Raw genomic sequence first — 16,360 nt, forward strand, 5'->3', positions numbered from 1 at the left:
GAGCAGCTTCTCCCCAGCAGCTGTGGGAGCTCGGCTGTGTGGGGCCTGCCAGCACTGAGGCAGTGGTGTGCTCTGGGGCTCCAGACGTTCTTGGCACCACTGTCTATACAAGGGTCCACCCCGCCTGCCTAGGATAGCAGCCCAGGCTGCACAGAAGCAGCATGGGAATAAGGCAGTCACCACCTTCCTCATCAAGGTCCAGAGTAGGCAGGAGGTGTGCATGTGTTATAAATGCAGGCCCTATGAGGAGAGGCTCCGGGACCTGAACCTGTTCAGCCTCCACAAGAGAAGGCTGAGGGGCCTGTTACAAGCTAGTCAAAGGGGACCAGCAGGCATTGGGGGAGTCCCTGTTCCCCCAAATGCTACCAGGAGTGACTAGAAATACCAGTCACAAGCTGGCAGAGGGTAAATTCAGATTAGGCATCTGGAGATGCTACTTCACTGTCAGGGCGGCTAGGATCTGGAACCAACTTCCAAGCAAAGTGGTGCTGGCTCCTACCTTGGGGGTCTTTAAGACAAGGCTTGACAATCACCTTACTGGGGTCGTTTGACCCCAGTACTCTTTCCTGCCATGGCAGGGGGTCAGACTTGATGATCTGCTCAGGTCCCTTTCCAACCCTACAAACTATGAAACAAAGGTTTATTTATGTCATTAGTTTAAAATGCCTTACACTATTACTAAATATCGGTTATTGGATTGGCATTGCCAATATGGTTGGTTAATTGTTGGCTATCAGTATCCGCCAAGAAAATCTTTATTGGTACACCCCTACTAATAGTTCGACTTTGTTCCTCCTTTTGTACATTCCTACAATTCAGGTTTTAACTAAAAGTAGCTCTTTTCTCTGATGCTACTATAATTTTCTTTGACTGTGACATTGCCTTTTTTTCACACATCATATTTTAAAGAAATTAAGCAATTTTTGTAGCTTCATTTCTGTTTCTAAATGATCCAGGGAATATAACTGAATATAGAATCATACCCTTTGTTTTTCTTTTATGCCATATTCCCCGTGGCAGTATAAATTATGATCCTGCAGTCAGAAAGCTTTTTGTTCAGCTGTTTCAATCTTAGCTTTGTAAAGCACAGTTTTTTTTCTCTTTGTATTTATAATTCAAATGCTAAAAGTAGGTGCACTTGTTCAGTCAGGATTAGTATTATAAGAAATGAAGAAAAACAATCCACAAGAATTAGGAAAGCTAAATATTATGTTGTCTTAACCCATTAGTCTAAATGCTTCAAGATCAATATTTTTTCCATTATATCTTACATGTACTATAATCGGGGAGTTTTATTTTAGTACATGACAAAGATCATGTTTCTATATGTTGAGAGAAACTGAATACTACCATTAAAAGAGATGAAATTCATGTTTGATGTCATATGATTTGTAGGAAGGAAATTTTAAAGACAGTTTTAGAAAGACCATGAATGCTAATTAGTTGTAGAATAGAGTGTTGATTATCCAAACTAATTGGGGACCATAACCCTTGCATAAAATTGAATTGTTCAGTTAACATAAAGTGTATTAAATGAACGTATCCTAATGACATACTCTAAAGCAAACTTGGTGACAGTTATGTATTTCAGGGTTTTTTGTTTGTTTTTTTCATCTAGTCATTTAAACAGTTCTCTTTTGTCAGGATTGCTCTTGCTTGTGCTGTATGCACCTCCTGTGTTCAAATAATTGGCATTCTGCTGTATTCATTTAGGATTTTTTGTTTTTTACCTAAATGCATCAAACCTTTCATATAGGAATTTTCCATCACAAATGTTTGACCATCTGTCTACTTTTCATTTGTGAAGAATTTACTGAAGAATTATTTTTGTGTATAATATTTCTCTGAAGTTCCTTTTGTTACTTAGACTTTTCAGTTCCATAAGCAATAAACTAAAATTTATCTTCAAAATGAGTCTTAGTACGTGACAAAAGATGTCAAATGTGGTGAGTGGCTGGATCTTTAACATACACTTCTGGAGAATTAAACACCTTAGTCCTTATCACTGTGAAAAAAAAATGTTCCAAATATGAAATGAGTGTGATTTGATGAAGGGTATAGGAGTAGACTTTTCCCTTGACACACCCTTCTTTCTGAAGCAACGTAGACCCAGATCCGGCGTGATGCATGTACTTTTTCATCACCTATTTCCTACTTGTAAACTATCCATGTATTCAGTCCACTATTGGTGAATGTTTTACTGTTATACTCGCATGTGTTCCACAGGCTATATAACATGCCATTAGTTATACTTATGGCAACAAAATTGTAGGGAAAGCCAGCATTAGGAGGTAGATGAGCTTCAGACTTACCAGGTCATTCCTAGTTACAGATTGACAGGAAAGAAAAACAGAACCCACTGCGATCACCCTTGTAGCACCAGTGAGATAATTTGATTAAAAAAACAAATCAAATATAAATGTAATATTGCTAGTGCCTTACTTTCCATTAAATCTGTACACAACTTGTTTTTAGTTTTTTAATTTAGTTTTAAATTTTACATAGTGGAAAAGTTTCACACTTAAAATCTTTTTCTATACCAAAACTGGAACCTGACTGGCAACAATATGATGAGAACACCACCACAATGTGTGCACCCCCCGCCCCCTCTGATGCCACAATTGCAACTTCTGATATCAGCTTCAGAAGTTAAGAAACTTATACTTCAGCCATCACGGGTTTCCAGTTTAAAGTCAATGGTACTTTTGCTGGTAGGTGACTTAGGATTTTTTTTCAATACAAATTTGTTATATTGAAAGTGCGTTTTGAAAATGCGCTTGTTTTGTAATTGTGGAAGTAAAGTTGGATGTGTTAGAAAAAAACTGGCTGAGAGAAAGAAATACAAATTTGAGCTTCTGCTTAGTATCAAGTGACATACAACTTATTTTGAGAGAGAGATCAATCTAGTGACTAACCATCCAGGATCATCTTGGTAACATAGTGCAGCTTGTTACACTTGGGTAATCAAGTACATAATCACTGAATATTGGCACAGAATAAGAGAGAAGTCAGAACAAGCTGACACAGCAAAAATATATCGATGTCAAATTTTACTTCTGTTATTTGGTACATGTGAACTAATCAAGCAAAGATTGTATGCATATGTGCTGATATTGGCAAGGTTCTCCAAAGGAGAACACTTGCACAAAATTAATTGTTCTTGCCTAAATTCAGAAAAATTCCATCTTTATTTATAGGCAGGTCTTGAGGCTTGAAAATAACTTTCCTAAACACTGAACATTTTTTAAAGTCTTTTGCTGACCTTGGCATTTGTAAAGAGCACATTTTAAAAGACAACCTAAATTATTTGTCCTATCTTACTTGGAATTAAATTACATCAGTGTCTGGAACTTGTTCATAATTTTGGTGTCTGCTATAGGTACTAAAATGAAGTGAGCTATAGTCTGGTGGGAAATTCATAGAGTTCTCACAGCATTGATATCAGTTCTGGAAATGGGCTTAATTGAAAAACTGTGGCTAGTAAATAATGGTCACCCTATTTGTTTTATGTTGTGGATAAGGTTCAGTTAATCCAGTTTGTGCATCTCCATGAAATTAACAGAAATATCTCTAAATGCTTTTATCTTGTGGTGGGCCCATGTTCACAGGGACACTACTGGCCCACCTTGCCCACCTAAGCATCCTGAACCAGGGTCTACTCACTTAATTTGGTGTTACCTGAGTTTTTGCTGGAAGATTTTGTTCAGTGTTCCTTGAGGACCCTGGGCACCGTGACTGGTGCTTCTTCAATGGGGCTCCTTACTTCCTCTTCACCCCACACCTTTCCACTCTTGGTGTTCTGGTCTGGGTCTTGGCAGCATCTGAGTATATGGCAGGCACTGTCCATTCCTCGTGGGAGAACGGTCTTCTAGCAGGCCAGTGGTCCCAGTGTCTCCAGTTGAGAAAAAAACCTCACAACTCACCAATATATGAACTGAAATTACTCTCGGGATGTGGATAAGCAGGGCACTGATGCTTGCTGATTCTGGTGCCTCTTCTTGGTGCCCAACCTGTGTGGCACGCCTTGTATGGCTTCTGTGGAATCCCTGTGTGAGGGTTTTACCCCCAGAAACACTGGATCGGTTGGTGCTTGGCCCTGTTCTGTAATGTCCTGTGGGGCATTTATTCATGTCCTTGTGACCCCCAGGGACCTGACACTGGCTGACTGGATTTCAGTGTCCAAGGTCATATCAGTGTGGTGAGCTGCACCACCAAGCTCCCTAGCGGGTCCTTCCCCTTGGTGGGTCCCACTGATGCTTCCTTGGCTGCCTCCATCCTGCTCTCGGTACCCTGCATATACCTGCTGGCCATGAATGGTGTGAGTAGGGTCTAAGCAGGATCTGGACCTCTGCTTCTGTCAGTGGTTGTTCCTCTGCTGGAGTTCAGGCTCCCTTCCCCAGGCATCCAGTCTTTGTTTCATAGATTTCATAGACATTAGGGATGGAAGGGACCTCGGGAAATCATCGAGTCCAGCCCCCTGCCCAAAGGGCAGGAAGTCAGCTGGGGTCATAGGATCCCAGCAAGATAAGCATCCAATTTACCCTTGAAGGTGTTCAGTGTAGGTGCTTGAACCACCTCCGCTGGCAGACTGTTCCAGACCTTGGGGGCTCGGACAGTAAAGAAGTTCTTCCTTATGTCCAGCCTGAAACGGTCTTGCAGGAGTTTGTGACCGTTCGACCTAGTCATCCCTTGGGGCGCTCTGGTGAACAAATGTTCCCCCAGATCCTGGTGGTCACTCCTGATAAACTTATAGGTGGCCATCAGATCACCCCTGAGCCTACGCTTTTCCAGGCTAAAGAGTCCCATGTCTCTCAGCCTGTCATCGTAAGATCTGTTTTCCTGACCTCTGATCATGCGCGTGGCTCTCCTCTGGACTCTCTCAAGCTTCTCCACATCCTTTTTGTTGACGGTGTCTGGTCTGTCAGGGCTTCTTGCCTTTGGGTGGGTGCTCAGATGCTGCGGGGAGACCCCTACCGTGGTCTGAGTGGTTGCATTGCCCAGCAGGCTGCCTGCTTGTGGTCCTGCTGGCCCATGCCAGCCACAGGGGAACTTCCGGAGGTGCATTTGGTGCTCCCTCCTCCTCGCTCCCCCTGGGATATGACTGATGAACTCCTCTTGTCCTGGGAGCTTTGGGGGGCCGGACTAATCTGTGATCTCTCTTACAGACATTCAATGCTGGCCCAGCTGCTCACAGGCAGGCCACCTGGGTATCGGCAGTATGGGCCTGCCACACTTCCTTAAAGTTTAGAAGGACCCCCACATGCTCTGACTGCAGCACAGGTTCCCCTGTAGTGATTAAGCCAGTGCTGTTGTGAGTTCACTGGTTTGGAAAGTGAACACATACATTTTTGCTAGCAGCTTCCCACCTTCACTTGTCTCCTGCTCCCACTTTCTCAGCTCTTACCTAAACATATTCAGACCTTACTGTTGGTCTCTCTCAGTGAAAGTCCAGTTTGTAGGCAGTTCCTAAATCCTCCTTTGTCAACCATAAACCAGCCTTTTTTGCTGAAGGGCCATCCATGGAGCTTATGAGCAAACTAGGGAACATGTTTGTTTGCACATGGGTTTGATTTCACTTAAGATTTAGCAAAAGTTGGATTCCAATTTAATGTTTCTTCCCTTACTGTGAATCTTAAATGGGTTTGATCCATTCCATTTAGAGAAATAAAACTGCCTTAATCCTCAAATTCGAAATATTCTCCCACAATATATTACTACTGTTAAATATTTCAAAGCTTGGAAATGGAGATCTGCACTAAATTCCCTTTTAGGAGAGTGGGGGATCTGTATTTTGTGCTCACCAGTTGGTACATCAGGAAGAATGTCCTTTTAAAAATGTTAAAAAAAGAATCTCAGATGTTAGTTTACAGCATTTCATTACTGTTGTAATAATGGTATCTTTTGCTTGGCGTGCTGTTGTGAATGTAAAAAAGTAAATGAAATTCACTTTAGAATAATTGAGGTTTCATGCAGAGAGGAATACAGCCATCTCTGGTGGTAGGTTTAAAAATTAACACTTCTGATTAATTTGGTGCTACCATCTGACTTAACCCGCACATGCATCAACTTTATTTCCTTGCAAGGGAAGGATTTGGAATTTGTTTCTCAGTTTTGTGCAAGTAAAAGGACCATCCATACTGCTGGACATAAACAACACTTTTTAACTGTTTCTGCTTCAGAGATGGATGGCTTCTAGTATTACTCTATATATACACTCTCATTTTTTGTACATGGCTCATTTTATTTGCCCGGTTTTGTTTTCAAGTCTTTGCTGCTGAAAGTATATTTAACAATAAAGGATGCATTCCTTAACCTACGTCCTCCTAAATTTAGTATATATACATGTGTGGCAAACATGCTTCTGGAACTGGGCTTTCTTGTATTGCAGAATGACAACAGTGAAAGACGGCGTCATGATAACAACGACCGAAGGCGTAATGATAACCCTGAATCGGAAACTAATGGGCAGGCGCAGAACAGCACACGGCAAGTGGTGGAGCAGGATGAAGAAGATGATGAGGAACTGACTTTGAAATATGGGGCAAAGCATGTGATTATGCTCTTTGTTCCTGTCACACTTTGCATGGTGGTAGTTGTTGCAACCATCAAGTCAGTCAGCTTTTACACACGCAAAGATGGGCAGCTGTATGTATCAAACCTTCTCGTGATTTTTTTTTTTTTCTTGTCTGGTCCACACAAGCTCACTTTCTTTACACTCCAGCCACATATATTCAGGAGTCTGTTATCCAGTGACTTCTTCGAGTACAAGGACAACTTAAATGTTGCTCCTTCTACAGATTAGGATCCATATATAGTTCCCAGCTCCTCTCAGCCTAAAAGATTGACCCATTCTAGATGTGTAGTCAATTTGACCCAGTTTTTTCTTATGCTTCTATAAGGAATTACGGTATGAAATCTAAAGTTTCATTTTCCTTTTAATTAGTGATTTCAACCCCTCCCTCATATAGAATTGCTTTCTCTAAAGGTAATTTGCCATTTCTTGGTCTGAGTCCTAATCCTTGACTACTCGGTTTGTGTGTCCTTCTATGTGCCGTCAGTCACTTGAACACAGTCCTGAGCAGAGGCTATCAAAGGTGCAAACCACTAAAGCATAAAGACTCCTCATGTTAATGATGATAAATGAGAGCTTTGTTAACTAAACTGCGTGTACGTAATTTTTGATTTGCCTACATCACTTACCTGCAAAGTAACATGTTTATAATAGGAAGAGCTTTTAAGAATGGTTCGAGGAGCTGGTTGGAAATTTTCTGACAGAAAGGATTTTCCAATAGAAAAACAGATTTAACAAAAGTGAAAACACTTCATAGAAACAGACCAGTTTCAACAAAAGTTCTCAGAGGGAAAAAAATGGTTTGAAACACTTTGGTGTCAAAACATTCCATTTTGGTGAGGAGGACATTTTAAATTGGCTTCCAAATAACTCTTTGCTTAGACGTTTGTTATATTATAACAGCATCTGTAAAATGCATAATGTTGAAATTAGAATGAAACATTTTAATTTTTAAACAAAATGTTACAATCAAACAACTGAAATTTTGAAAAAAAATACTTTCTTTATGAAATTGTTTACTTTGTATTGGAATGGTAGGGCTGGAGGGTGGGATACAAACTCAGAGTTTCTCATGGACTAGAGAATCCTGGTTCTTACCCCACACCTTTGTCATCAGGTTGTATTTTATCATATATCCACTAGATGGCATGTCTATAAAGGCCAAGTTGTGCTTAGTGTGAACTAATACATACTTGCATGCTGTTACTGGGATTAACATTTTGAAATGTTTAAATGCTCTTTTTCTTAGCAGAAAATGACTGTAATTTTGGCAACTTCAAGCTGGAAAATAAGATTGCAGGAGAGAAAGTGGTTTTAAAAAACTGCATATTAATCCTGGGCTTTTATGTGGGAGACATTTGTGGAACATGTATTGGAATTTCCATTGTTCTTTTGGTCTTTATTTTAGTATCTACACTCCCTTCACAGAAGAAACGGATACAGTGGGACAAAGAGTTCTGAATTCTGTTCTCAATGCTGCCATCATGATCAGTGTTATCATTGTCATGACTATACTCCTAGTGGTTCTTTACAAATATAGGTGCTATAAGGTAAGCACAAATACAGTTAACTTTGATAATTTTGCTAATCTTGTTTTATTTAATGTCACTGCTGTATTGTTGAGATGAGAACTACTGTGATTAACAAAACTGGCAGACCAGTGGTAGAATTTCACTGTTTTAGTTCTGGGGACTTTGTTCCCTATACCAGGAAGGGGATAATACAGAACCTAGGTAACTGCTATGTTATCAGGTGAAAAGTCATTTCATGTTGTAGAAGTAGATAAAACAATGATTTTAGCTGTTTGAATAGCAGAATGGTATTCAAATGGTAGAGGTTTTTTATACAGTCATCAGGGCTCAGAAAAATGCATAACGATATCATTGATGGGAGCTTAAACTTTGCACATATTCTGGTTATATCAGCTTGCTGGGATACATTGGTGCTGGGCTACTTTTGGCCCAGGGATTGTCCTTTGGGCTTTTAATGACCAATAAAGCAGGCTGTGAAGTAACAAAATTTTACTGCCATTTAGTTGGAGCCTTGAGCGTGTGTGTTTCACAGTTAGAGAATTTGCTTTGGAATCTGCTCCTTGATACAAAATTTTTGCTGCAGTTTCTTTTCTGTATTTTTTGGGGGGGGAAGTTTCTAATCTTCATGGATGAAAAAAATGCTTTCAAATATGATGAAGTGTGATTGATGCAATGACATCTTCCTGAGTGTAGACCGCTTAAGACAACACTTTGAAGGTGTGAATCTTCTTCTTTGTTGCAATGGAGTGTTAAATCAGACATGTAATCAGAGTTTAGAATAGGTGTTTAAATTATTTCACTGCAGATCCTGTCAGTAAAAGCAACTAACTCATATGCTTAACGCACAGCCTGCCACTCAGGTCTCCCCAGATGGCAGAAAACCTCACCTATCTCCTACCAGTCTGCCAGAAATTATAGGCTCCCCTTGGCCTAACTATTTCTACAGTGCAATCATGAACAATTTTTACAAAAGTCCATGGCACATCAAATGTGAAAAAGTTTAAGCAGAGTAAATTAAAATTTATATAAAAAATAAAAATGCTGAAGCTTCTGTAGCAATTATATTTTTTCATGCTTAATTCTTGAGAAAACTTTAAAGTTTCAATATAAATGAAAATTCTCAAAGTATTTCCAGCCTTCTGCCCCGCTCTGCTGCCAAATCACTTACCTAGTTGTTGAGCACAAGTCCAACTTTTCACTGCGTAATTGGAACATTGCTCTTTTTCTCTTTGCTGGAATGGAAACTAAATTGTAGCAAAACAACATTTGATTCCTGAAGAGGGGGCAATGGTTTTCCTGTCAGTATCATCTTTTATCTAGGTGGTATATCTTAACTTTTGAAGTTAAGAAGTATAATCCCAGTGCTGGGAAAAAAAAAAGAAAATGGGAAAAGCTGAGGCATCAAAGTGAAGTGTCTTGCGTGAGGTTGCACGCTGAGTGGATAATAGCACTGGTTCTATGTCTAGGTCTTGGATATATTTACCAGAAAACAGTCCTTCTGTGTATGTAGCGGCTGTAGTCTGATTTTTATGCATTTTATTTTTTCCTAAATAACCCATGGTTTTAGTCTAAACAAAATCTCTGGAATACTAACTTTAATTCCCTATGTTCTACAAATCCTAGCAGTTCTGTCTTGCTTGCTAAATCAGGATAAAGCTGAGTGTAGCAACAGATCGATTGGTGCAGGAGCCACAGTCATATGAGAATAGTTTAATCAGAAAACCAGTAGCATGCTGTTATGAAATATGTTGTCTAACACTTGTTTTTTAAATGAAGTGGGTTGGAAAATTTTCTGTGAAGAAAAGCAGGTGGCTTTGAAATAACTTAGCAAAAAATGTTAAAAAAAACAAATCATTTGATAACGTATGACATTTCTTCAGAACAGAAACAAATGTGGCAGGGGAACTAGGCACAGTCCTTAAGTACATATATGAGTATTTGCAGGGCTAGGGCCTAATAGTAATGAATGTTTTTTTGGCATTTATTTATTCAGTAAGAAAATGTGCTCTATACTAGGATGGATCATTAGTATTTGGGCACACTGAAATTCCAGGTCTCCTCTTTAACAATGAGACGGCTTGCTTTGTGATTGTGCTAACATTTATAGTGTACAAACTCCTAGGAGCTTTAGTCATGGGTTCTGACAATAAAACTTATGTCAATTTGTCTTAAAAAGTGACCTGGAAAAATATTTATATTTAAAATTTAAATCTGCTCTGTCAGACCATTAACGGGATGTTTATGTAATCTTGTAAAATAAGTTTTCTTTCTGTTTCCCTGTTGATCCCAACTTCACAGTTTTGTACCCCTGTAACAGCTGGCTGCTGGTAAAGATTTGATATTTCACTGCATAGTCATTGAAAACAGAATACCTATTGCAAGGAGAAAGCTGCTTATTTATGAGAAGGTTCTTTTAAAATTAGAGGAACCAGTTGGTGAGATTACTGAAGTTTGATGACAGATCTTGTTAGGTTAAAGTTTTTATGTAAATTGGGCCACATTCTGAAGGGTATTGCAGCAGAAAAGGAATTAGAACTGTCCTCCCTTCTTATTACAAGGTCAAAATACATTTCCTATTGTAATCTTTTTCTAAATATATTTGCCTTGCTAGACCTGAATCTTAAAACATTTTATGATTCAGGTCTTAAGAAAGAAAGAGAAATTTTAAGATTTTTGTTTAACAAATATACAGGGCAAGTTACTTTCCCATCAAAAATGTGTGATGTATATAGATTACTCTGGAGGTTTTGTATTATAAATGAGGATCATATAGCTGTTTGTTTGTTCTTTCTTTAGATCAGTGGTTCTCAAACTTTTCAGAAAGTCATGGAGGCATGCCTGGGGTCTATATCTAGTGGCACCCCATTTCAAAAATTATTTATTACAGTTTTTCTCCTACAGGGGGGCCAGGCAGGGGGGGAGGAGCAAGTGCTTACCTCCTTGCACCCGTAACACCCTTCAAAAGATCTTGCATCATTCCGGTTGAGAATCACTGCCGTATCAGTGGTGCCCAACTTTCTGGTCATGAGGGCCAGATGGGTGGTGCAGGTTTAGTCAGTGAGCTAGGATCCAGGCCCCAACTGATATGCTGTATTGGTGTCCTGACCCCTCACACCAATCAGATCCCGTCCAAGGTACCAAAGCACATCTGGGCTTGAAAATTTTGGGAGTGGGGGAACACCACTTCCATGCCACCAAATTTCTGGACCCTTTGGGAGCCCTCTAGACTGTACCACACAGCTCCATGGGCCAGGGGTTGAACCTTAGATAATATGCTAATGCTAGTTTGTTGTTATGCAAGAATTCATAAAGAATGTTCTTCAGTGTTACGGTTGTAGCTTTTATGGATAGGTGAATTCTGGTAATGGATTGAAATACTAACTGGTAATTTCTTCAAATAATATAAACATGAATCATGTTTTCATTGTTTTACAATGCTAGATACTTTGACACAGTGTTATTAAATTGTTTTAAATAATGTGCTAAAAATAATACTTTGTGTTTGAACATCACCTTTTATTCCAAGATCTAAAAGCACTTTAAGATGGGTCAAGTGTAGTATCTTTTTTTTATAGATTTGCAAACTGGAGGCACAGGAGTCAAGACTAGCAAAAAAAAATAAAAATCCGTATCAGTACAGACTGAAAGCCCAGAGATACCGGAATCTCATTCCCATTCTTGAAACACCAAATATTATTTGCCTCTTCAAAGGCAGTTGGGTATAAGTAGTACTAACAACAGTGTGAACCATCTCTTGAGCCTGCTTGTTGTGAAATCAAACCTCTCATTCAGGAAAAAAGAAAGAAAGAAAAAGGCAATATTTTATAACGGTGTTTAATGTAGAAATGTCAAGTTTGAAAAGACCTGTACTGATGTTGCTGTCTTCTTCAGGTGATCCATGGCTGGCTTATCATTTCTTCTCTCTTGCTGCTTTTCTTTTTCTCATTCATCTACTTGGGGTAAGTAGAACAAACTTTTGTCTTCAGAACTTGCCTTCCAGTCTGTCCCGTCACAATAAGCACGTTTACAGTTGCCTTCATGGTAATGGGAAGGGCTGGTTATACAAAGGGTTTTTATGTGAAACTAGCATAGAAAAGACCAAATTTACCAAAAGAAATTTGCTCTGCTACAGATGTCCGTTCCTATTTATATCTAGTGGAAGTTTTATATTTGAAATGCTGAAGCACAGCTTTGGCAGTTTATTAAGAGTGGCCATTTATAATTTTCAGATGCATTCATAATGTGCAGTCTAGTTACATTTTATAATTTCAGAGACCAGAAACAAAGCCAGATTGTTCCAGTATGCAGTGTGTTGTGCCTGGAAGCAATTTCCCCTCCATTTTAAGTTATTACAAATATTTTCCTATTTAGTGGGATTCTCTGCTCCTAAAGATCCTTGACAACTTTTTGTTTTCCTTTAGCTCCTTTTGAATATCTTAGGGCATCTGTACGTGTGATCCGAGGTGGAGGTGGTGGGGAGTGGCATTTTAATTAAAGCAGCTCTCATTCTAGTTAAGTAGCCCCTGATGCCATTTTGAAATGCAGGGACACTAAATACCTGTGACGTCGAGGTTTTAGGATCATCCTAATCGGCACGTGTCAAAGCAGGCATCAGGCATGTGTATAGGTGCCCTTAGACTGCAATGGCCAGTTAATAGTGAAGACTGTGTGGTGCCCCATAAGAATATAGTAGATGGCTTTAACTACGTATTGGTGTAATTTGAATTGTCATCTTCCATCTGTTCATTCCTCCCTAAGTGACCTTCCAACAATGTACATCACCTTGATATATTTAAACTGTCTTTTAAAGAAAATATTTGCTGATTTTTACCAACATATGCACAGTTTACAGTGCTGTTATGATATGGAGCATCCTATATGATCAGCCAGCTCAAACACTCATTTTTATTTTTTCCCAGGCCAGTGTAAATTGCTTATGACCTGGAGACAATATTTGTGCTTTCTGTAACATACCTTGTGTATTTGTTATTTTCCATAATATGTTCTTTGTAATGGAGTAAAATAGCTCATTCTTAATTCTTTAATCTAGGAATAATATCTGATCAGGTAACATAGCTCCACCACACTTCTTTCTGAGGCTGAATGAATCTGTGGTCATTGTCCATTAGGCATTCCAGATAGGAAAAGCAGCTGTTTATATGCCAAATTTTTCTTTTTCCTTCTGAATGGGTAGATGTCTATGAATTTTGGACATTACTTAATAGCATAATCTTTATGACTACTTACAGTAAAATCCTGTGCTGGTGACTTAACTGAGAAAGAAATGAAGGGTCAGTGAAAGATACGTTAGTAAACTTGAAGTATTTTTATCAGTATTTGGTTCATTAAAATTATTCTCTCAAAGTAAAATGTTCTACATTTTAAGCTCTAGATGTAGTTGAAATCCTAATTTAAAGAATGTTTTTTGATTGACCACAAAAAAACTATTTCTGATGTTTGCCTCATTTCTTTTTCATCATTGCTTTATGGAAATATTCCCGTTTTTCTTTATCTAATTGTATTTTCTTAAACATTTTAGTGAAGTTTTTAAAACTTATAATGTTGCCATGGACTACATAACCCTAGCGCTCCTGATCTGGAACTTCGGTGTGGTGGGAATGATCTGCATTCACTGGAAGGGCCCACTTAGGCTCCAGCAAGCATATCTTATTATGATCAGTGCTCTCATGGCCCTGGTATTCATTAAATATCTTCCTGAGTGGACTGCATGGCTTATCCTGGCTGTGATTTCAGTATACGGTAAGATCCTGGAGCAAAGTACAATTTTGGAACTGTGGGTGGCAGAATCTCTTCCTGCTTTCTGTTCCTTAACCTGTCTGAGACCAAACAACGAGGTCTCAAAGACCTCCAGTTAAGGACAAGGGTGTTGACTACAGTATTCTAACAGCATTTCAGAAGTTAGATTTATATCTGTTTACATTTAACCCATGGTTAAGTCCTCCACAGGACTCTATCAAGGACTCTGGAGCCTGCAGGAAGGAAGAGGGGGGATGGAACTGAGTTGTCTAATGGAGGAGATTATGTATAAGAAACCCATGCCATCTTACTTCTGTGCTTTTATGAAAGATATCTTCTGTGTCTTCCACATCCTTGAGTATGTCTGGGATACATTGCATTTCCAGAGTACGGGGGTTTTACAGTTTAGGGACTAGTCCTTCAGAGTGCCTGCCTGCAATCCTCCACATTTGGAGCGGCAGTCTTCCTCCCCTGCCACTGAAAAAGAATCTCAGAAAAGCCTCAAGACCTATTTTTCTGTGTGTAAAGCCTTTAACACATAGGAGGAACTAGTAGTGGGACAGTTAAATAACTATTCCCCTGTGGTTTCAAATCAATACAGTATTCATTTCCTTTTTTTAAACTACTATTATAAGGATTCATCCCAATGCAGGCTGCAGTAATGAATATAGTTATGAGCTTTTCAACAGCGCTGAAGGCCTTCCATAGGGAAGATGCTCTATTTTTATGCTGTTCATGATGTAAAGTATGTGTCAACTAATTTAGTTCACATAATAGTCCAGAAGGCTGACTTTAACATAATTGAAATATGGTGAAAATCCTATCTTTGGAAACTCTTAACTGTAAGACATGTGAACTAGGGATGTAAATATCATTTTAAAAAGTATCTATTTAACTTCCTCTAATTATATTGGTTAAACAGTTAACTGATAACACAGCAGCTCAATCATAGCTGCTCCTGGGAGCTGCTGTGGGGGGTCTTTTGGGAGGAGGTGGTGGCAAGCCTAGCCAGATAACACAGCCCAGTGTGTGAAGCCCTGTCTGGGAGGAATTGGAGCACCTGTGAATGAGCAACTAATGGCTTAGCTGACAAGTCATTAGTGGGCTGCTGCTGTTTTCCTCTTTAACCTCCTGGGCCAGAGGTTCCCAAACTCTGACAAGTTGCGTGCCACCAATTCTAAATGATACAACCTTAAGTACCAGTACCACCAGGTTGGGTGGGGGAGGGCATGTATGATGCGTTGTGTGGTGGGTTTATGAGGGATGGTGTGGCTGTGTGGGGGGAGCATAGAGTATATCAGGGGGTTTTGTATATGTGGGGGGGAGTTGTGGGAGGAGAGGGAGAGTGGAGGGGTATAGAGACCACCTGCACTCCCTCCTATGGTGCAGCAGCAGGCAGGGGTGCTCAAGGGTGCCTAGTGGGGTGCAGCTCCAGCCAGTGGCACACATCGCAGCGAGGGGTGCATCCTCTGCTGGGCAGTCTGTATTGATGGCACTCCCCACACTCATCAGACGTTGGAGGGAAGCCCCATGCACTCAAGCTGGCTACCTTCCTTCCCCACAGGGGAAGGTGCCTGGGGCTTCCCTCCTGTACTGCGCAATCCCAGTGGGGAAGGCAGCTGCCTCCAGCATGTGGGGCTCCTCTCCCATGCCTGGCAAATGTGACAGCTGCATGTGCACATGGTGAGCAGTGGCAATACAGATGGCCTGGCAGAGGCTGCACCCATCACTGTGATGTGCAATACTGGCTGGAGCCACACCACACTGGGCACCTGTGCTGGGCCCAAGTGCTCTGAGCGCCTCTGCCTGCTGCTGCTGCATGCCACTGATGAGTTGTCTGCGTACTGCTTATGGTATGCGGACCACAGGTTGGGAGCTGCTGTCCTAGACTGTAGGTACTACTCCTCCCCTCCTCCCTTTCTCTCTTCCCTGCCCTTCTGTCTTTCAGTTCCTGCTGAGGCACTACAGTGGATTCCCTGCTCCACGCCAAACAATAACCAGTACAGTAATTGGGCTTATCTATTAAATGATTAATTGCTTAACCTTTCACATCCCTAATGTAATGTGAAAGATGGAGATGAATGGTAAAGATATTAAGGTCTAAGTTTTTCATATTGGATGAAATTTGATCAGTTATTTCTACATTTCCATAGTATCCTAGTGTTCTTGAGGACTAGATTCCTCTGAAGAGGTGAAGGGGTCCGTCCCATTCCCACCCCACACAGACGCACTTGTTCACATTTAATAGATCTGATGTTTAGATGCTTGTTATCAATGAAGTAGGGAGCTTCTTTCTTAGCCCACAAGTTGGCATAAATTTCTTATCTCAATTAGCCTGATCCCAAGTAGTGGTAATTATAGGATTGTTTTATTTTAATTTAAACAGTATGAAAAGTTTATTCCAGACTCTTTAAAATATAAACCATAACAGTACCTAACAGCAGTAATCCCCTAAAATGGCCAGTCAGCAGAAAGAAAATGAGTGCAAGTTTTCTAGCTT

The 16,360-nt window shown here is 40.1% G+C and overlaps 1 protein-coding gene across 3 annotated transcripts in view; it reads left to right on the plus strand.

Annotated features, from left to right (window-relative positions):
* PSEN1 (presenilin 1) overlaps window positions 1-16,360 on the plus strand; it is a 55,415-nt gene that overhangs the window by 18,233 nt on the left and 20,822 nt on the right. For all 3 annotated transcript variants that reach the window (XM_090033288.1, XM_090033289.1, XM_090033287.1), the window contains exons 3-6: window positions 6,389-6,645; window positions 7,980-8,121; window positions 11,995-12,062; window positions 13,643-13,863. In XM_090033288.1, coding sequence (XP_089889414.1) covers window positions 6,389-6,645; window positions 7,980-8,121; window positions 11,995-12,062; window positions 13,643-13,863 — 688 coding nt within the window. The remainder of the gene's footprint in view (window positions 1-6,388; window positions 6,646-7,979; window positions 8,122-11,994; window positions 12,063-13,642; window positions 13,864-16,360) is intronic.

The sequence above is a fragment of the Crocodylus siamensis genome, chromosome 2 (genome assembly GCF_052110815.1).
Source record: "Crocodylus siamensis isolate JL-2025a chromosome 2, ASM5211081v1, whole genome shotgun sequence".
In the NCBI taxonomy this organism is placed as follows: domain Eukaryota; kingdom Metazoa; phylum Chordata; order Crocodylia; family Crocodylidae; genus Crocodylus; species Crocodylus siamensis.